Here is a 21,543-nt window from a genome sequence, read left to right on the forward strand (position 1 = left end):
GATTAGGCTGACTTGCCATAGGTGTACGTTGGTTGAAACTAGTACTCGTTGAGATGTAAATCTTGTGTGCGTGGAGAGGAAGGGCTATTCCAAGACATCCGTTGTCAGTGTGTTGATTAGAGAGAGAGCAAGTGCAATAAATGTGTTGCATGCAGCTCTATAACGGTACTAAAAAAGTACCCCTTACAACTCTGGTGATGGAAAATGTAATTGATTTAAAGCTCTCTTTGTAGGTATAAAGGCTCATTGGAACGAAAAAACATTCGTGGGATTTCATGGGATTATATGTACACATATGTATGTGTATAATGTACTGTTAGTTGGGTTGGATAAAGTCGAAATAAGTTACTCATTTAAACTAATCTTCACCTTCAGTGAAGTCTGGAGTGAGCCTTCAATGCTAAAGTAAGTCATAACTAAAACCCTTTATTTGCTGACTAGAGCAGTGATTGCCACCCCTTGACTTTAAGTGTACCAGTATATTGTCATCAAGACCTTTCGTGGACCACCCCATAACGGTAAAAAATGTATAAATACAAATGCAGAGGCTGATCAAAAAGTTAACCTTTAATCACAATTATTACTGCAAGAAGGCCTTGGCCAGTTGGAAACTTTGGAAATTGGTCAGCTATGTTGCTATTGCTCAATGTTTTTATTTAGCTGACACAAATTACCTCAAAACATCAATGGAAAACATAACCATTTAAAACAATGCAACGTACAAAGTGACACAATATTTCAAATAACAACAAGCCATACTACTACATTTACAGAACAATATTTATAATATATTTCTTTTCAGTTCTCTTATCAATTCTTTTCATCATTTTTCAATCATTGTACATTTGTCTATTTGAAGACTAAAATCTCAGATACCTCTGCGGTACCCTCGCGTACCACTAGTGGTACCTCTACGACAGGTTCAAAACACTGAACTAGAGGTACCTCTGCGGTACCCTCGCGCACCACTAGTGGTACCTCTACGACAGGTTCAAAACACTGAACCAGAGGGAAGGTTGATAATGAGGTTAATAATCACCGCTAACACCCACTTACCCACGCAAAAAAAATCCTAAAACAATATATTCACAACATCAATGATAGACTCCAGACGCCAAAACCAGAAAGTAAAAACACAGACGTGTAAAAACACGCGACGTGTTAAACGTTGCGCCGACAGTAAGCATCGCTCTTACGTCGCCGTGGGCGGAAATCTGCCTGTGTTCATCTGTCGTCGTTCCTCAACTGCTCAAATCTGCGCCTCCTCCTCCTCCCCTCCTTGTACGCGTTCGGCCTCCCTCCACCCCTTCCATTAGCTCCCGGGAGAGATCCTTTTTTGCTACATATCGCCTCTTGGGGATCAGCAGTGAGCTGACCCTAAAGTGTGGCGTCTAGCTGTGCTCAGAAGGATGACTGCATTATTAAAATGGCTTGCCAGGAGGTTTTCTTCTCCCTCAAGTTGGAGCCATTTTGGAGCCTAAGGACGCTTGAAAGCTTGCCTGTGTGTGGCCAGGCGAAATATCTGCGATGCTCATTTCCCTGTGTGCTCTTTCTTCTACAGCCAAACAAGGAGAAGGAAAAACAGACTTGGCCGGGGAAATATCCTTCTCTCCCCCCCCCCACCCCCACCCCCCCTCCCCCCCTACTCTCCTTCCTCTCCACTCCACTCCACTCCGCCGGCAACTGACTTGGAGGAGAGGGACTCTTTGACCTTGGAAAATGAAGCTGTTGCCATGGAAACTGTTAATCCTTCTGTCACTCAAAGAGTGTCTGGCTGGTAAGATGTCCCTCACGCTGCCTTTGATGTCACACCTGATCTGCATACACATGACTGTTGGGGATTGGTTGCCTCTTTTCTTCCGACTCTTCACCGAGTAATCGTGTCATACGGTATCTCTCCCATCCGGGGGACCTGCTGTTCGAACATCAAAACTAAACAAAACATATTTTCTGGGGACTTTGACATCAAAAAAAAACTTTCACAACTTTATGTCAAACTACTGTTAAAGTTGTAAGACAAGGGAAGCGTGTATATATCACCTTCACAAAGGGATATTAAAAAGTGCTTTGCAGAGATGAAGTCACAGTCAAAACAGCAGTGTGATATGGTTTTAAATGGGTAAGACATTAAGGCGGGAGATCCATACTGAAGGAACAGGGATGAAAGACATTTTGGCCCTGAGTAATTTATAAAGAAGAAGCGTGAGCTTGAAATCAATTCCGTGATGGATCGGAGGCCCCTATAGCGCGGCCAGGTGTGATGTGCTCGTCGGCTCCTGTTGAGAAGATTATTCAACCTAAATCTTAACTGTTGCGAATAAATGAAGGGCATATGTAACCCTTGTTCAGACATCATTTGTTTGCTGTTTTATAGGTCCCTTCCAAGCAATATAAGCAAACAGATAATGTCTTCATTTGTGAGTAGCTTGATTATTTATTATTTAGTCGATCTTTACAGGAGCACAAGCAACGCAGCAACATTTTAAACTGCACTCATCAAAAAGTAAATAAATGCATAGTCTTCCCTGCAATAGCAACTGAACCCAGCCTTCTTTCTTTCACCCGCCCCTCAGGGTGGCAAAAATTTCAAGGTTTTTGATCAGTATCGTTTTAATGTCAACAACAGGGCTGCTTATTATTGCATCCTCGACTATTTTCAGTCAACATCACTCACCGATAAAAACGGCTGGTTACTCTTGGATTTAGTTTACTCCTTTACTCCTTGTCCTTGATTGCCTTTTTGTTTTCACAAGCAATTCTCAGTGGTGGCAACCGCTATAAAAATGTAAGCAGAATTCAGTTCCAACTATAATTACTTTAAGTGCAACGTAAATTGTATGGTAATCTGGTCCCCCCCCAAAACGCTGGGTAGCCCAAAAAAAGCAAATAAAACGAACAAGAAAACAAAGAAAAATAAATAAAGTAAAACGATAAGAGTTCTGCATCTGGAGAGCCCACCTCTATGGTCCTATTGTTGTTTTGTTTATTGCAACCTGTTTCTGCTCCTAGACCACAGAGACAGATATAACGTCGACAAGTCCAGCTTGACAGATATATCCTCCAAACCCAAGAGCCATCCCGTTTACAAGCCACCAGACAGATGTATTCAAATTTATACAGTCTTTGGAGCAAGGGTCCATTGTGCTGTTGTTTATGCTTCTATCTTCATTGATTTAGCATTTTGTACGCAGTCAGCAGTTTGTGGCGGCGCTACCGGCCGGGCGAGCCTGGTACAGCGTACATATGGTGGTGTGTAAAGGCATCACATCAAAGTGGAGAACCATGCAGGCTGAACCTGACAGTTAGTGGTGGAAGTACACACCTACATCTCTCTGTCTATTATTGATGCGTGTACAGCCGCTAGAAAATCGAATGTCGGCTCTCTGTTTGTGAAAGTGTGTCCATGTGTTTGTTTGTGTGTTGTTGGGTGTGTGTGTGCCTTTGTATAATTAAATGCATGCTTGTGAGAAAGTGTGTGTGTGTGGGTGTGTGTGTGCCTGCATACAATTGGATGCATGCCTGTGTGTGTGAGTGTGTCCACATGCCTATGTAATGTATGCATTTGTTTGTTTGCTTGTGTGTGCGCCTGAATGCAATACAACACGTCACGTTTCAGTGTGTGTGCATTATTGCATCTCTGTGTGTGTGTGTGTGTGTGTGTGTGTGTGTGTGTGTGTGTGTGTGTGTGTGTGTGTGTGTGTGTGTGTGTGTGCGCATTCCTGATACAGCAAACACAGGGGCTAGCAAGGATCACTTTTCAACAACCGGACTCTGAAAGGTTAATTAGTAGAATTTAAAGGACACCACAACCATTTAGAGACAGGAGCAGCTCAGTTTAGGATGAAAGCACAAGCCCTCCCACCAACTCATTAGAACAATGATCATGACCACGATGAGGAAGGTAAGGACATGGCTGAGGAGGCCACACACTAGCTCCCACATACAAGTGTCTCATCTCTTCAAAAAGCACAAAAAAAGAAGAAAAATAAGACTTATCACATAGACTTGAGAGACAGTGGGAGAGTCCTTGAGATGGCAACTGAACACGCAGCCATCCGCAATGCACTGACTGACCTTCTGTGTGTGTGTGTGTGTGTGTGTGTGTGTGTGTGTGTGTGTGTGTGTGTGTGTGTGTGTGTGTGTGTGTGTGTGTGCGCGCGCGCGCGCATCTTAGCATTTGTGTGTGTGTGTAGGTGTGCCCTTTGCTCATCGATGAGCATCAATGGAAGATATGATAGATTTGACAGAGTAATTAGCGAAACACTGGCTAATTACTCCAGCGTATTGATATTTTTGAGGTTGTGCACCGAACCGACGTGCTCCACCAATCAATCCCCCGGCGCCAGACCCACCCACCGGAGGATGAAAAGGGCCCAAGGGAGGGCAAGGAATCAGAAAAACCGGTGACTAGAAAGTCCCACGATTGATCCCTGATCAATTATCCCCTGTGTCTGGTTGCGGTTCTATGTTTTGCTTTGTTTAAGTTTGCTCTATGCAAGAGATGTGGTGAGTGTGTGTGTTTGAGTAATTGCAGGCATCATGTTAATACATTGCCGATTAATTAGGCGATTAAAAACCGTGTTGAATGTAGGTAAGACTCAAGAGCTATTATTTGAGTGTAATTAGTTAGAAATGGACTAGCCATCAGACAGCTATTAATGAGTGAATTGCACTGAGAGAAAAACTGTTTCAAGTGGACTGGGCCTCCCCCTGTGTGAGACAATTTACATTTTAGACCACTGCTGACTAATCTCCGACCAATTAGGGCATCTTTACCAGGATTGGTTAGGGAAATACATCTCGCCTGTCAATTGCAAGTGTGTGATGTAGCACTTCACAATGGCAGAGAAATGTATGAATGGTGGGCGTGAACAGAGCGGGAGGGGACGTTTGTTTTGGTTGTTGACTTTCAAAATCTGCTCTCACTCTCTCTCTCTCGTATTCCAGGCACCCTCAACACTGCAGCATCACACAAAAACGTCACAAAAAAGTGTAAAACACACAGCTAACGTTCATATGTGTGTGTGTGTGTGCATGGTGTGTTGATGGTTTGCGTTCCGTTTGTCACCAGGGTCTGTGGCGTGGCATCGCGCCCCCTCCAGCGCCGGGGTCTCCCACGCCGCCAGCCGCCCCCCCCACGGCCCCGTGTTCACCCAGGAGCCCAGCGACAGCGTGCTGCCCCTGGGCGCCCAGGACAACCAGGCCTTCATCAACTGCAAGGCCAAGGGGAACCCGCCGCCGCGCTACCAGTCAGTGTTTACTATCGCTAACTGAATCGACAGTCTGTGTGTCGCAGCGCTGTGTGCGCACGCGCCGTGTGCGCACGCGCCGCTGTACTGTCGCTGTGTTGTCACTCTCCTCTTCTTGCCTGCATTCCTGTCTTCCTGTCTTTCTCTCTTTCTCTCCCCTTGACTGTCTCTCTATCTCTCTCTGTTCTCTCTCTATCTCTCTGTTCTTGCTCTCTCGCTCTCTCACTAGCTTTCGCTTTCACGTCTCTCTCTCTCTCTCTCTCTCTCTCTCTCTCTCTCTCTCTCTCTCTCTCTCTCTCTCTCTCTCTCTCTCTCTCTCGCTCGTGCTCGCTTTCACTCCTATGGCATTCTCTGGCTTTCAACTCTATCGCTCTCCCTGGCTTTCTCTCTCTCGTGCTTGCTTGCTCTCTCTCTCTCGCTCCCTTTCTCATGCTCTCTCTCTCAGATAGACAGATGAAATATGAATATTCAAAGGTGACATTCATCTGAAACGCACGCACGCACGTGTGCACACACACAAAAAAACAATGACAAACAATATTGATCAAATAACCTGATCTTCGCTTGTCCGTCCACTGTGTGTAACCAGACAGCTGGGCCCTGTATAGATAGACGCTCTGTTACTGCACTATTCCCGCTATCTCTGTTCGCCGTCGTCTCCTGGTGGCATATTTAGGACATTTTGAAGGAATAAGTTATCCCTTTATTCTTTTCCTATCCAGACAATTCTCCCTGGCCCATGACAACATACTGCTTCCCTCATGTGTGTGTGTGTGTGTGTTTGAGTGCACATTTGTCTCTGTGTGTGTGTGTGTGTGTGTGTGTGTGTGTGTGTGTGTGTGTGTGTGTGTCTCTGTTTCTTTGTGTGTGTGGGTGGGCGTTGGGTGTTTATACGTGGGCATGCATGCCTGCGTGTTTAAAGAGTTGTACAAGTTTTCTGGGGCGACCCCGCTTTCATCACATGTCCCACTTGATTGAATTCATTCATCATTTCATTCATCAGCCCCCATCGGTTAAATGTCTCCTGTTTGCGTCTTCAACTGCTAATCCCGGGCTCTAAATCTGACCAGTCATACCCCGGGAGAAGCATCAGACATGTCTAGAATATAATAGGCGGTCACTCGCAGAAATCCCAGTCTGAGAGAGAGACAACAGAAGTCTAGCCGGACGTAAAGGCCCCAATGATAACAACGAGGTGCCGTTCTGGTCGTAATGGGAGGCCCCCCCATTAGAAAACAAACAACCTTCTTCTTCAACCCCTGCGTCACGGAAAATGCGCCCATTATATGACCCACACAAATAATCAACATCATTACCCCCCCACCCAGCACCGCCGCCGCCATCATCATTACCCTCTGTCCCCCAGGTGGAGGGTGGACGGGAGGGAGGTGGACCCCGGGCTGGAGCCCAGCTACAGCCTCGTCGAGGGGAACTTGTTGATCAGAGAGCCCCTGGCCACGCAGCACGGGGGGGTGTACCAGTGCATCGCCACCAACGCCGTCGGGACGGTGGTCAGCAGAGAGGCCAGGATCAAGTTTGCATGTGAGTCAGTGACATGTGTGTCGGGGGTGGATCACTATGTGACGCCACGCCTCAAACAGGCTGGAAGTGTCAAGAAAGAAAGAAAGAAAGAGAGGGAGGGACTACTGAGGGGTATTGTCTTAAAACTCCGTCCCAGTCATCCTAGTTGTCGTCTCGCTGTGGCTCTTTCCCTCGTCGTGCTGTGTTTGTGCTTCGTCTGGGACTATTTGCTGACGTTCGTAGCTCGCCGGGAGTAAAGAGATGAGAGCTGACAGGATGCTATTCACTCGTCGTGTTTTACCGTTCGTTTCCCTTCTGGGATTAATAAATGTAACATATTGACAACACGTTCATCTTTTCTATCTTTAAGAGTACATTTTTGTCACTTTTTTCCATTGGTTGTGGTACCTATGTCATGATGTGCCATCCACTGGCGATATATCTCCATTTCATACTGTGCGGTCATGTTTTTTTCCATCGTAAAGGAATGGTGCTAATCTGGGGGCTGATGGTTATGGGCAGCCATGAGTTGGGTTCAATTTGCGTGGTTACTGGAGTGTGTTTGTGTGTGTGTGCGTGTGTGTGTGTGCGCATGTGTGTTTGTGTGTGTGTGTGTGTGTGTTTTAAGCATGTATGTCTGTGTGTGTGTGTGTGTGTGTGGTTGCGTGTGGGTGTGTGTCTGTGTGTGTGGATATGTGGGCGTGCACATGCGGGAGCCTGGATTAATAGCGTGTGAAAAGTAATTTCAATCTCCCTAAATCTGATTTGTTACCCCGGCTTGCCATGTCTAGTGAAGTGTCCATTCGGAGAGTTGGAGAGACGCCCTTGTTTAGGTGGTACACATTCTCTCCATCTTACCATCGCTGCATCAATAATGCAGTACAGGTGGAATTCATTAACGGATGTTTTTTTCCAATTTGTCTCTTAATTAGATTTCCCCCCCCCACCACCCCCCCTCTGTCTCTTGAGCCGAGTTCCACTTCATCATGGCTGATATTTGCTCCAGTCCTCCTGGGATGCGCTTGGTATTTTCAGGTGCACCACGTTTGGGGTTTGGACCAATCCTTGCACGCAGCAACATTTAATGAACGCTTTTTTTTTTTCTTTTTGTCCAACCACCACCTCCTCCTCCTCCAGTATCTCAGGGAGGGATTATTTCTGCGGCGATATTAGTGAAGACGCTAGTGCTAGTGCTTGACATCCAGGCGCGTACACAGACCGGAATACACTCCTGGGAGTTAGAAGGAAAAAACCACTCCCTTGCCTCGCGTTTCACAGGAACCTAAAGAGAACTGTCAGAGCCTCAGAAACTTTTCTCCTGTTATTGTTATTTTGGTTTGCATGTACAGGCTAGTGGAGCCTAGTGGAGCACGTTGTGTATTCTGACTCCCACAACAGAACGGTTCTGGGTTTGGAACCCCCAGCATCTGCTGTTCAGGCGTCCACAGGGAGGGGGCACCTCCACCTCCCCCCCCCCCCCCCACCTCTTAATCACATGTGTCTAGAATAATTCACTGTGGTCGCTTTGGATTAAAGCGCCTGCTGAATGACTTAATATTCAAATACTGTGTGTGTGTGTGTGTGTGTGTGTGTGTGTGTGTGTGTGTCTCTCTCTCCACAGTTCTACAGAACTTCAGCCGGAAGTTGAGGAACACGGTGTCGGTGCGGGAGGGCCAGGCGGTGGTTCTGCTGTGTGGTCCGCCTCCCCACAGCGGAGGTACCGGAGAACCTTATGTTCTCTCTAACCACCATCTCTCGCTCTCGCTCTCTCTCGCTCTCGCTCTCTCGCTCTCTTTTTGTGTGTCATTGTCTCCACTGGATTCACACACATTCCTTGCGCCAGCAGTCTCAATTGTTTCCTGCACTACTACTTTTGCTATCTCCTCCTAACACCAGTGTGTGTGTGTGTGTGTGTGTGTGTGTGTGTGTGTGTGTGTGTGTGTGTGTGTGTGCCTGTGCGGGCACCCTCTTCTTTTCTTTTCATGGCTAACCCTCTCTTTCTATTGTGATGCCCCTTGTTTCAAACACGCATTCTCTTGCCCTCCATTTCCTAGGCTTTCTCCTTATCTCTCTGACAGGGGGCATTTTTTTCTATTCTTTTTCTTTGGATCATGGCTGGCCGGATCAGCCACTGTTCTCATGTGTGTGTGGATATATTAATATATATATATATATACCTCCAGAACCTCAAAACAGCCCTATAGTTAATAGCCATACTGCCCCTAACCTTGAGCTCTGCTTTTTTATTTTATATCCCACATTTATATCCCAACCCTTTTTTTAATGATTCCCTTTTTCTTTCTGCTTCATATTTCCAACCCCCCCCCCGAGCCAATATGATCTGTGACCAAAGCCGTTGTCTATAAAGTCTCTGGCATTCCTCCGTGCTCCTCACCTAACTGTCCTGTCTGCCGCTGTTGGCCAGGTTATCTGTAGGTAATAATAAAAAATAAAAAGGAAGGAAGGAAGAAGAAATGAAGGTAGGAAGGTAGGAAGGAAGGAAGGAAAAAAAAAAGGTGGGTTTTGGATCCGGGGAGAATTTATCCAGCGGCGCAGCTGTGAGCCGACCCTCATGTCTGTGTGCTGCTGATTAGCAGACCCTCAGAGTGGCGGTGCACTCTTGTGGCCACCCGGTGCCCACTGGCGCAATTTCACGCCAGTGCGCCAGTTTTTTTCAATTTTTTTTTTCCATCCTCTCTCTCTCTCTCTCTCCCCTCCCTCCTCACGCCTCCCTTCCAACCAGAAACACACGTGTCCTCCACCAGGCTCTCCAGCGAGACATTCTGGCAATTTACTCCCCCCCCCCCCCCCCCCCCTCACCTCCCCACGTTCCCACCACTACCTCACTCGCCGCTTCGCCCAGCTTCACAAACCCCCCGATTACAACAAAAAAATTGTTTCTTTTTTTCAGAATTGTCAGCCTTTTCTCACGGTCTGGGGCCAATAATGACGCTATTGTGCTGTTTTATTTTTGAGACTTGAACAACAAAAAAAAAAATAAACTAAACCACAGCTCCGTCTTTCCTCTGAGCAATCAATAGCTGAGAGAGAGCAGCGCCCGGAGAGGTAGACCGGGTCTGCGGAGGACCTGAGATTATGTGAAGGGCCCCTGGGTGGGTGGACCCCAGGGGCCCCTGACATCGCCGGCTCCTGAGTGGAAGCCTGATTCCCGCCTGGGTCTCTGTAATCAGGAAAGTCAGTTTGGGGGTCGCCTGTAACCCCACCACTTCTCTCTCTTGCTCTCGCTTTTTTTTTTTCCCCTCGCTTCATCTCCCTTTTTCTCTCTCTCTCTCTCTCTCTCTACCTCTCTCTGTCTCTCTCTCTCTCTTTCTCTCTCTCTCTACCTCTGTCTCTCCCTCTCTCCCTCTCTCTCCTTCTCTCTCTCCCTCTGTCTCTGTCTCCGTCTCTCTCTACCTCTCTCTGTCTCTCTCTCTACCTCTCTCTCTCTACCTCTCTCTCTCTACCTCTCCCTCTACCCTCTGTCTCTGTCTTTGTCTCTGTCTCCCTCCCTTTCTACCTCTCTCTACCTCTCTGTCTCTCTCTCCCTCTCTCTCTGTTCTCTCTCCCTCTCTCGCTCTCTCTCTCCCCATAATGATTTTAATTTGCGTCTATGGATGGGATCTGGTTTTATGAGCCGCCTTAGCCTCGCTGCTGTCATGGGGGACAGCAGCGAGGGGGGGGTGGGGGAGGTGGGGGGCGAGGGGGGGGGGGGGGGGCTCTGCTACTGCCACATGTCATGTGTTCCTGACACGGGATGGCTGCTGTAATAGCCCAGGTCTCCCACCTCCCTCTCTCCCAGCCTCCCGCCCTCCCCCTTTCCTTCTGCTAAAACTACCTCGCAAGCCATCTTAACGAGCACATCATTCTCTGTCTTCCTCCCTCTCTCGCTGTCCCTCTCTCTCTCTCTCCCTCTCCCTCTGGTCCCTGTCTCTCTCTCTCTCGCTCCCTCTCTCTCTCTCCCTCTCCCTCTGGTCCCTGTCTCTCTCGCTGTCCCTCTCTCGCTCTCTCACTCACTCTCTCTCTCACTCTCACTCTCTCACTCTCTCTCTATCTCTTCCTTTCCTTTCCTGGCTGCCTCACTATCTATCTGCCTTCCTCTCGCTCGATTTATCTTTCTGTCTTCCCCTCTATCCCTCTCCGTCTTTGTCTTTCCCTCTCTCTCTCTTTCTCTGCTCTCTTTCTCTCTCTTTCTCTATCTGTTTTAACTGTCTCTCACCCTCTCTCTCTCTATATCTCCCTTCTAATCTCTTTCTAGCTATCTCTGTCTTCCACCTCTCTACCCCTTGCTCTTTCTATCTGTTTATCGCTCTGTCTCACCCGTTTAATCTCTGTATTTCTCCCTCCATCTATCCATCTCTCCCTCGCCTTACTCTCTATTTGGTTTCCTCCTACTTCTCTTCCTCTCTTCATCCCTCTCCCTCTCTCTGGCGTTCTTTCTCATTCTCTTACTCACACTGCCTTGCGCCCTTTCTTGCTCTGTGTGTGTGCGTGTGCACATCTGTGTGTGTGTGTGTGTGTGTGTGTGTGAGTGTGTGAGGATGGGGAAAAGCCGGCTGTGTGTCATAAGAGCTGTCACTTGATTGTCTACCCAAAGCCTCCAATCCCCCAACACACACACACACACACACACACACACACACACACACACACACACACACACACACACACACACACACACACACGTGCGCGCGCATGCAAAAGAATTATTATAAGAAGGCGGGAAGTAACGTCAAGCCATTCTGCCCCATTAACCCTTACCACACGTGTCCCGTTCAGACAGCTCCTAAATTGGGCCGCGCCCTAGGCTAGACGGGACAGCGGCATCGGTGACACACCCGTCCACCGATGCCCCCCCCCCCACACCCCCCTCATCCCTTCCCTTCCCGTTTTCATTCCCAACCTTCCTTCCTCTCCTTTGTTCATACCAATAAATCTCTGCCTGTATAGGTGGGTTGACATCAGCCAAGAAATGTAATCCTGGCCCGACCCTCCTTCTATTTATACCTGGATCCATTCCTGGTTCCGCGTCTTCCCCTGCCGTCATCGTGCGGTCTGGTAGATTCTTTTGGAATGCGATTGAAAATAATACCTTATTTTATTACCCTTTTGTCGATATTCTGTTCCCTGCGGCCATGTCTGGTCTATAGTATTACATCACCGCCATACCTTTTTCCTTTAATATGTATATACTCGACTCTATTTTCACCGAGATCAAATATTCCTGGGTGTTGAATTGGCCGTCTGGCCTCTAATGTGACTATTACCGCCTCGTGTATTACCAATCTGAAGATCCCATATTCTCTACCTGCTACCGCTATTGTGCTGTTCTTTAATATGTATTCATACATATTTTACAGAGATCAAATATTCTTGGCTGTTTCTTGTGTTACTTTTATCCCCATTACTTTATTTATATATATATATATATTTTGTGTGTCTATAGTACTTTACAGAGATCAAACGCCCGTCTGGGTGGCAGCAGTGCTATAACCTCAACGCCTTCGTTCTTTTTTTTTTACATACATTTCAACATATCTCCAAGTCATCCGAGGGTTTTCACTTCTTTTGAAACATTCACACATACCCATTTTATTTTGCGGAGATCAAACAATCGTTGGATATTCCAACGGCCTGTCTGATCTTTAGCATCAGCATGCGTCCCATCGCAGCCATTACCTCAGCATCACTCGCTGCTGCTCCTCCTGCGTGTGTATTTTCATCGTTATTTTTTTTGTTCTGTGCACGTGTCTCCACAGAGATCTCAAGTACTCGTGGGTGTTCAACGGACAGCCCCGGCTGCTGCAGCAGGACAGCCGGCGCTTCGTGTCCCAGCGCACGGGGAACCTGTACGTGGCCAAGGTGGAGGCGTCGGACGTGGGCAACTACACCTGCGTGGTGAGGAACACCATGAACAACGCCACGGCCTTCAGCTCACCCACGCCTGTTGTGCTGCGCACGGACGGTGAGCGCACACAGACACACAGACACAGACACAGACACAGACACGTACACATGCACACATACAAAGATACATATGTAGGTGCAGATGCATGCATAAGCATGACCCAGATGCACACACTCGCCTTCACTTATCCACATATGCTGCCATGTACACATGCAAACACATGCACACACACACACGCACACACACACAGCGCTCTTTCTCTCTGTGTGCACAGGCATGTATCCACACATACATCGCAACCTAACCCATCCGTTCACACACACACAGACACACACACACACCAGCCAGGCCCTGCAGCCCCCTGCTCTCATGGCAGTGAAGCAAGCTGCTGTGTTGGACGGGAGGGGCGGGGAGATCCGTCACTGTTGGAGCATGGAGCTGTATTTACTGGTTTTATTGCTGTTGTTTTGGCTTGTGTGCGTACAGAGGAGGTTTTCATTGTGTGCTTTTACAACTGGCCCACTGAACAGAGCTGTGGTGTGTAGGAGAACGCTCACTGTCTTGCATGAGGGCACACATTTACATATGCTGGGCGGCCGGCCCGCTCACTCACTGGGAAGCATGAGCACGAGCCGGCCGCGCACGTACGTACGTACCTACACGCACACGCACACGCACATGCACACGCACACGCTCTCACTCACACACACACACATGCATTCATACACCCCCAGTCATACGCCATACACGTACACACATGCACAAAAACACACACATATCTTTACACAAGCACACATATTCACTTAATACACACACGCACGCACACGCACGCGCACGCACACATATTCACTTACTACACACACGCACACACACATAAGCACACACCAAGTCACACACCGCCTGGCACACCCAGTGCAGTGTGAAGAAGGCACCTTATCACAGCTGTGTGTGTGGAGCACTTAAGATCTGAGCTCAAGCACATGCGTAATCCCAACCCATGCTTCCGTGAAAAACCACCAGCTTGGAGTACCAGGTCCACAGAAAGCTGAAATAGTGATATTACATTTTGATTGCCTGAACCTGTTATCTACCGATGAATACCGTCTCCATGATTGCAAACCTGGCAGATGAAGAACTCCTTTTGGTTTACCACCCAAGTGTCATTCAAGGCGAGGATGGTCAGGTTAATGACACTCTTCTATGTTCTGGCGGGTTGTCGGTTGTCTTTCCCTCTCATTGCAGCCGTGATGGGCGAGTATGAACCCAAGATCGAGGTGCAGTTCCCCGAAAGCCATCACGTCCCCAAAGGGTCCTCGGTGAAGCTGGAATGCTTCGCCTTGGGAAAGTAAGCGTTTCCGCACCTCCCCCCTCCACCCCCTCCACCCCCTCCCCCCAGCACCCCCCCCCCCCCCCCCGCACACACACCTCCTCCCCCCACATCGACCCCTGACCCTCCCGATTCATTATCTTCAATGTTGCCTCGGCGATAAAGCTCTCCCGCGTCCGTCTTCCACCATCGCAACACGGAGCCGACTCGTCAGTCAGCCCGCTCCCGCACAATCAGAGGCCACAGATGTGGCCTACCCCCCCACCCCCCTCCCCCCAGCTGTACGCCGCCTCATTGTGCTGCTTCTGTCATATGTGTGACCTCCCTCTGACCCCTGCAGCCCCGTGCCCTCCATCTCGTGGCGGCGGGCTGACGGCAGTCCTCTGGCGGGGAAGATCCAGACCCACCACTCCAGCGGGGTGCTGGAGATCCCCTACTTCCGGCCCGAGGACGCGGGGCTGTACGAGTGCGTGGCGGAGAACACCAGGGGGAGGAACGTGGCGCGGGGACGCCTCCTCTTCCAGGGTAACGGGTCTCTGTTCCGCTGTGGGCTGAGCTGTGATGGTTGTGTGGTTTGAATAGCGAGCAAGTAGGCGCAGTCGTCGTATCTCTTTTGTAGAGTCAATAAAAGCGACGACTCAATATGTTGTTCTTATGTGGTAATATTTAATTACACCTAGTGTATGTGCATGTGTGGAAGTGATATAAACGTATTTCATAGAAATGTATATTTAATGAGTATTACTTTGAGCTTTTTTTTTCTTTTTTTTTTACCTTATTATTTTACTTAAAAATCACGGCTGAAAACACACAAAAAAAAAAAGGTTTCCTGCGTTTGTGTTCACGTCCCCAGATGTCGAACACCTGCAGTGGCTCCAGACGTTGAAGGATGCTAACATCGCTATCGAGGCTAATCTGCAGTGGGAGTGTAAAGCCAGCGGCAAGCCGACGCCCACCTACAGATGGCTGAAGAATGGGCGGCCTCTGGGCCCCCAGGTACGCGTGATTCGCTTAGCTAGCTCAGAATAGCCCAGAGGTTATTAACATATTGTTTGTAATATCTTTGACATTCATTGTAACCCCTAGCTTGGGGTCTTGGGACTACAATTCATCCTTCAAATAAAAAAAAATTATCCTTAAAAGAACAATGTGCCAGATCGAGCACGTTTTCCCGAATTCTTAGCGGCCGCATATGAAACCATTAGTTTAATAATACTGCTGGTATTAGAGCCATAATACCAGCAGGTAGAAGAAATCAAACAGAAGTTCATTCACTGTTTAAGAATGATTCCTTTTTAAAACCTCAGATCCTTTCATTCTGGGTTCACATGAATCATATTTAATTTCTTTGAAGGAATGCAGCTGACTTTTTTAGCTCTACCAAGAACAAACATCGAACTGCCCCAAAAACCACCACCAGCCCTAGATGATTGAACAGATGTTGTATATGGGAAGATAAAACAGACTTTTCCATCTGGAACCCTGCTGGCTCAGATTGCAAGTGTCCAATATCTACATATCAATTAAAAACAGGACACAGATATGCACAGTATGCCTAGTACGACAGAAGTACGACAGCCAAACACAATTCAAAGAGAAATTACATTCACCTCACGTTGTATTTACCAAAAACTTCTGGTAAATGGACTTTCGGAAATGGATTTATATTCGAGATTTGGATTTAGCATTCTAGTCTTTCCCAACGCCCTCCCACCCCCAGAAAAGCAAAACAAAAACAAGAATAAACAATAAACAAAAGGAAAAGTGTGATCGGACATGAATCATGGGTGGATTAACTTTTCAGGAAAGGATTCACATGGAAGCTGGGAGGCTAGGCATAGCCAGTGTCACTCTCACCGACTCTGGGATGTATCAATGTCTGGCGGAGAATGAACATGGTGCCATTTACGCCAGCGCAGAGCTCAAGGTTGTGGGTAAGTCGTGTATTTTGCTGCTTGCTATGCATACACTACTAATGTCTGAAACAGAACATTTGACTTGTTCCGTATGCTCACTTCCCAGTAAACTCCGCCAATAGTTTCTTTTAGTTAAGAGTGTTTTACTAAAGTGTTTTACTAAAGAATATTAGGCTGCTGTCAAGTTTTCGGTCTTCCACAGCCCAGTGAATGTGCACTCTTCTCATCATTGTAAGTTACTAGGGGACATAACGGGTACTAACGGGTACGCTGTAGCGGCTGGGGTGTTCGGCTCCCGTCCCGAAACTAGGTTCCATCCCCAACGTCTATGCAACCTAACCTGTAGGCATCCTTGAGCAAGATAAACCACTTCCAGCTCCTCCAGTGACTATATATATATATATCCCAATTCACTGCAAGTGGCCCTGGATGAAAGCGTCTCCAAAGACTCATTAGGGAGACGTTGAGACAAAGAAGTAGCATGGCATCGCTGTTCTTCCTCTTCCTCTTCTTGCGCCCCTTCCTCAGCCTCCTCGCCGGACTTCTCCTGGAGCCCCGTGAAGAAGGCCACCCTGGTCCAGCGCGGGGGGGAGGTGGTGCTGGAGTGTCGCCCGCGGGCCGCCCCCAAGGCCTTCGTCTCCTGGAGGAGGGGAGGAGGAGGAGGAGGAGGAGGGGGAGGAGGAGGAGGGGAGCTACTGAAGGACACCAGGAGGTAGGGGGTGTGCGGCCACGCACCGCTGCTCATGCCGCTGCTAGCGTGCATTAATGGGCGGGCGGGGGGGGGGTGGGGGGGTGGGGGGTGGGGTTGGTGGTGGTGGGGGGGTTGTTGAGGAGCATCCCCCCCCCCCCCCCCCCCCCTCTCTGTCCCCCCAGCTCATTGCTATTTATGGCTCACCTCAAGGGGACTTTGGAAGTCATTGTGGCATGAAATACACCCCAGGTGGTGTAGGGTTTTGGAGGGAAATCTTTCAAAATCTTTTGTTGTTGTTTTATTGCTTTTTTTTTTTTTTCCTTCAGCCAGTGTAATATGCCACGGCACGAATATCTTTTTAAAGCAAACTAGCAAAAAAAAAAAAGGACACTTGAAGGTTTGGTCCAGCAACAGTTAAGCATGGAGGCCATGCTTAACAAATAATGCAAAATACAACGCAGGGATTCTAATGGGACGTGTTATTTTTTGGTTTTAGCCCGACGTCCTCGCTGACGGGAGGTTAAGTGTGTTGCCACCCGACCGAGCGGTTCATTGTGCTTAGCCCCTTGATCAATCTCTTGCAGCGGCCATAAACACGGGCCGCGTGGAGGGTGGCTGTCCTTGGGACTATGCAATATGCATGAAGAAGTCAAGGTGGGGTCCTTGTGCAGCATGAATGTAACATTTATGGAGAGGTTCGGGGAAAGAGAGGGAGGAATAAAGTAGCTGCTCGCGATTATCCCTAAAAGACCGATTAAGCGGCCGGGAGATGCAACAGCGTGAGTATGCAAATGTGATTTCTTTCTATTTGATAAATTCAATTAATTTTAACTGCGGCCCGACTGACACCCAGCTGACTCAACAGCGCTGCCTTTAAAAACATCAGGCTTTTGAAGTTGTCGTGCAAGTTTAATGTCCTTCTGAGATAGTTCCACTGCTGGGGGAACAAAGACACAAAGACAAAGAAACAAGGGTTGCCACGTTTTTTTGTACAGTAACTTTTCAGCCAAACTTTTAATGTGTATAGTGTGTATAGTGTACATACATACGTGCATGCGTACTTGCATGCGTACGTGCATGCGTACGTGCATGCGTACATACACACGTACATACACACGTACATGCACACATACGTACACACATACATACATACACGAATACATACATGTGGGGGGAGTGTGACTGAGCAAACAGCGGCTCTCTCATCTCCCACTTTGGTGCCTGCGTCTCAAATCCATTCTTCCAATGCTGTCTCCACATCTCCATAGTCCCCCCCCCCCCCCCCCCCACGTAACTGTCCAGGCCTGCCTGACCACATGGGCCCCACGATGGATGAGTTATCCTTCTGAGTAAAGGAGTAAAGGCAGGGAGAAGCATCCAGGCAGCCGGCCCGCTGGATGGGGACAGGAGCGGGCCGGCTCCCCCGGTGCGCAGGCTGATGTCGTCTGCTGAGCAGATAGTTCTTTAGGTTTCTATTTGTTTTACAGCTCATTGGCCCTCAGGTCGTGTCCTCAGCAGGCCTCCATCACTCAGTGCTTGATATTTTGGTCAATAAATCAGGGCAAAGCACCCGGTGTCAGACATGCTCACTGGCTCTTGGCTGGGGCGCCTGCTGGATACATATTTATTCATAGAAACGTGTTTGATTTCTGAGCTGTTGCTCGCTGCCACCGATCACCTTTTTTCCCCTCTTCTGTTTCATTTTTGGTGAAAGCAAAGGTTACGAAAAATGGAGCGTTGTTTACACGTGTTTTGCAAATGTTCTCAGTGAATACCAACAATGGCAACGTGAGCGCGGTATCGTCGCGAGCAGCTTCTGGCATATAGATACATCTCATACTGCGAGAGACGAATATGAGGTTGACTGTTCTTCCGTTTCATGTCTGCAGTCTCTCGTCTTTCTTTCTGCGTTTGGTATTGTAGTCAACGTTATCCTCTTCCCATACCCCCGGAAACTGTGATACTTTAAAGTCTTATATCTAGGAACCAATGCCTTGCAGTCGGGCGATTGTATCTGCTACATATGTTTTACATTGATAAGGACGTATAAAGTGATTCCACTGGCATTGCCTCGCTCCGCTCTAGCCTTTTAACTGTGGATCTTTCTAACAGGCCCCAGTGTCCCGTTGGGAGCCCAGCGCCACTCCGACCCCAAAAGCTCATACGCTTTGCTTGAACTGCGACAATCGCTATCTCCGGATGTACACTGATGTGCCTTTAGAAAGGACTTCCCGAGAAAGAGATAGAATAAGGAAAAAACGTGAGAGCGAGGAAATGGGGGGAAGGAAGAGAATAAAGTCATTCATTTAGTCAAGTGGTGTGAAAAATGTTTTAAAGAGGGAGTACTGTGTTCATTTTCAGACGGGCGATCAAGGAGGACGGCTCACTGCGCATCACCAACATCAGCCAATCGGACGCAGGGAGGTACACGTGCGTGGCGCAGAACATTTTCGGAACATCAAGCAGCTGGGGCTCGCTGGTGGTAAAAGGTACATTACTCTTGCTGGGCTTTCACTACCTTTTAAACAGAGAGTTTAAATCTTTTCTAAGGTTAGAAAAACAGCAAGCCAAGCATGAAATTGATCATGAAATATACAGCCATTTTATGTTCCCGCGGCTTTGACAGAAGCATAAGTCTTCCCTGGGTTTGTCAGCCCTGAGTTATTGTTCAAACCGAGGAGTGGTGGAAATATTTGGCATGTGTACTACAACTAGTTTAGATCTTTAACAAATATATTGAAACTGTGGTGAAGGGGGGGGGGGGGGAGATTTTGCTAAATAACAGATGGTTATTGTACGCAAAAAATTATTGTCTCACTCTGGAGGAAGTTGGAACTGTGATTGCAACGGGTTTAAGTTTTTGGATGGGAACTGTGCACAACACATGTGAACTCATGAAAGGTCACTTGATCATTGAGTGCTGATCATTTCAAAAAGCTACTTACTTTCTGTCTGTTCGTCTTTGGCTCTTTGTCTTTCTGTCAGTCTTTCTTTCTCACTTGCCTTTTCTTCCGCCTTCACTCTTTCTTTGACTTTTCTACTTCTTGCTTTTCTCTCTTTTTACTTTCTTTATTTCTCACTTTTTGATTTTGTAGATTCCTCCTCCCTTAACTCTTTCTTTCACTTTTTCTCGGTCTCCATCTTTCTTCCTATCTCATTTCTCTCCGTCTTTCCCCGACAGAACCCACCAGGATCGTGGTGCCCCCGCTGGCCCTTGACGCCACGGTGGGCCAGAGCGTGGTGCTGCCCTGCGAAGTGGTCAGCGACCCAACGCTGGAGCCCGTCTTCAAGTGGTTCCTCAACGGCAAGCCCATCGACCTGGGCCATCGACGGGAACACTTCGAGATGATCGGAGGGGTGCGTACGTTTTTGCCCTAAGCCCAACCAGGCGCAAATTCTGCTTCTATGAACTACGACAATGGCTATCTCCAAATGTGCATGAATGTACTTACAGAAAGAACAACTCAACAAAACATGATTCAGAACTTCTGAATTAACAAGGGAGAGAACTCTAGAAGAGTGAGACATATTGCAATAATTGGAGGTGTGAAAATAATTGTGTTAGATTTAAAAAAAAACGAGGATATCAATTCAGGATGATCTTTGCAAAGGTTTTGAAAGGCGATAATTGTGGCTGGTCATGGAAATGTATTGAATGATAATTTCATGATTTATTTCATATAGTGCATGTGAAACAGTGTATATATATAGATATAGATATATATATATAGATAGATAGATAGATAGATATATAGATATATTATTTGTGTAAAATATAACATGCATGAATATTTGGTGCAAAAGTTACCATCAGTTCCACAATTAATAATCAAAATCAAAAAGGGTTTTATCGCCAGTATGTACTGTACTTATAAGCACATACTAATGAATACATGAATACACAGACTTGATGTTTGACTGGCGTCAGATTCCCCATGCAGCCTAACAAAATGTGATTTCACATTGTATTCCTAGTTCTTACTGAGGAATCAGAATCAGCGGAATCAGCAGCAAACACAAATGTTTGCCCCCGGAGCTACTTGAGTACCTTATCATGAGGACATTTTCCCCAGTTTCACAATCAAATTATTTTTGAGAGTTTCCAAATGTCAGCGCTCAACTGGAGCCAGAGCGAAACGCGAGCGTGTTCATCCTGTGTCAATACGTTGGAAAAGTCGAGCAAGTCCTCTCTTTGCCGGGAGAGTACCGTGCTCTTTAAATAGACCCAGCCCCTCTGAAAAAGTGATTAAATATGTACACCTTGTCATTAGATGTCGGCAGGTGACCTGATGGTGCGGAACGTTCAGCTGAAGCATTCTGGGAAATATGTATGCATGGTGCACACAGTGGTTGACAGCGTGTCAGCTGCAGCAGACCTGATTGTCAGAGGTAAGGGCCTTATTGTATGCATAGCTTATCATCCTTTCATATTAGCCGTACGCTAATTAGTTTATGTGCTGTGTCGTTTTTCAAGGGATTTGGATGACATTGAGGCATATTTCTTTGGGCTGTGAGATAAGCACAATGTTTTGTCTTCTAAAATAAACTTTCAAATGTCATGAAATGGCATTGTGTTTATTTATTTGCCCTGTTAAATTAGTTTCATTTATTTCTCACCCAAATCTCAAATGAAGTGTGTGAACGGCTTTGTTTTCCTCCTCTGTCTCACAGTCGCCTGAAAAAACTTATGAAGCAACAATAGCTCATCCACTTTTTCGCTAGACAGACAATCATTGTAAGAAGTAGAAGAGATTGCTGTTTTTCTTAAAGCTTTTTATCAGCAATGTCACAAACAATAAAAACAATGTCTGGGAACTCCTACACCGTTGTACTTTTAAGTATTGTATATGTACATGGATACAATATTCTTCAACTGCTTCTACTGCTCCCCTTCCACCACACTCTCCAAAAGAACACAGCCTCTCTATTTTGTC

General features: G+C 47.3%; 1 protein-coding gene across 1 annotated transcript in view; it reads left to right on the top strand.

The window, feature by feature from the left end:
- Positions 1–1,719: 1,719 nt before the first annotated feature.
- Positions 1,720–21,543, top strand: part of cntn6 (contactin 6) — a gene marked incomplete at both ends in the record, with an annotated part of 30,497 nt that continues 10,673 nt past the window's right edge. Inside the window, 13 exons of the mRNA XM_084464242.1 lie at positions 1,720–1,777; positions 5,072–5,249; positions 6,616–6,791; positions 8,392–8,487; positions 12,529–12,732; positions 13,918–14,020; positions 14,343–14,527; positions 14,856–14,998; positions 15,807–15,936; positions 16,447–16,630; positions 18,971–19,098; positions 19,791–19,966; positions 20,881–20,998. Coding sequence (XP_084320368.1) covers positions 1,720–1,777; positions 5,072–5,249; positions 6,616–6,791; positions 8,392–8,487; positions 12,529–12,732; positions 13,918–14,020; positions 14,343–14,527; positions 14,856–14,998; positions 15,807–15,936; positions 16,447–16,630; positions 18,971–19,098; positions 19,791–19,966; positions 20,881–20,998 — 1,879 coding nt within the window. The remainder of the gene's footprint in view (positions 1,778–5,071; positions 5,250–6,615; positions 6,792–8,391; positions 8,488–12,528; positions 12,733–13,917; positions 14,021–14,342; positions 14,528–14,855; positions 14,999–15,806; positions 15,937–16,446; positions 16,631–18,970; positions 19,099–19,790; positions 19,967–20,880; positions 20,999–21,543) is intronic.

The sequence above is a fragment of the Micromesistius poutassou genome, assembly GCF_964030765.1.
Source record: "Micromesistius poutassou genome assembly, chromosome: 2".
Classification (NCBI taxonomy): domain Eukaryota; kingdom Metazoa; phylum Chordata; class Actinopteri; order Gadiformes; family Gadidae; genus Micromesistius; species Micromesistius poutassou.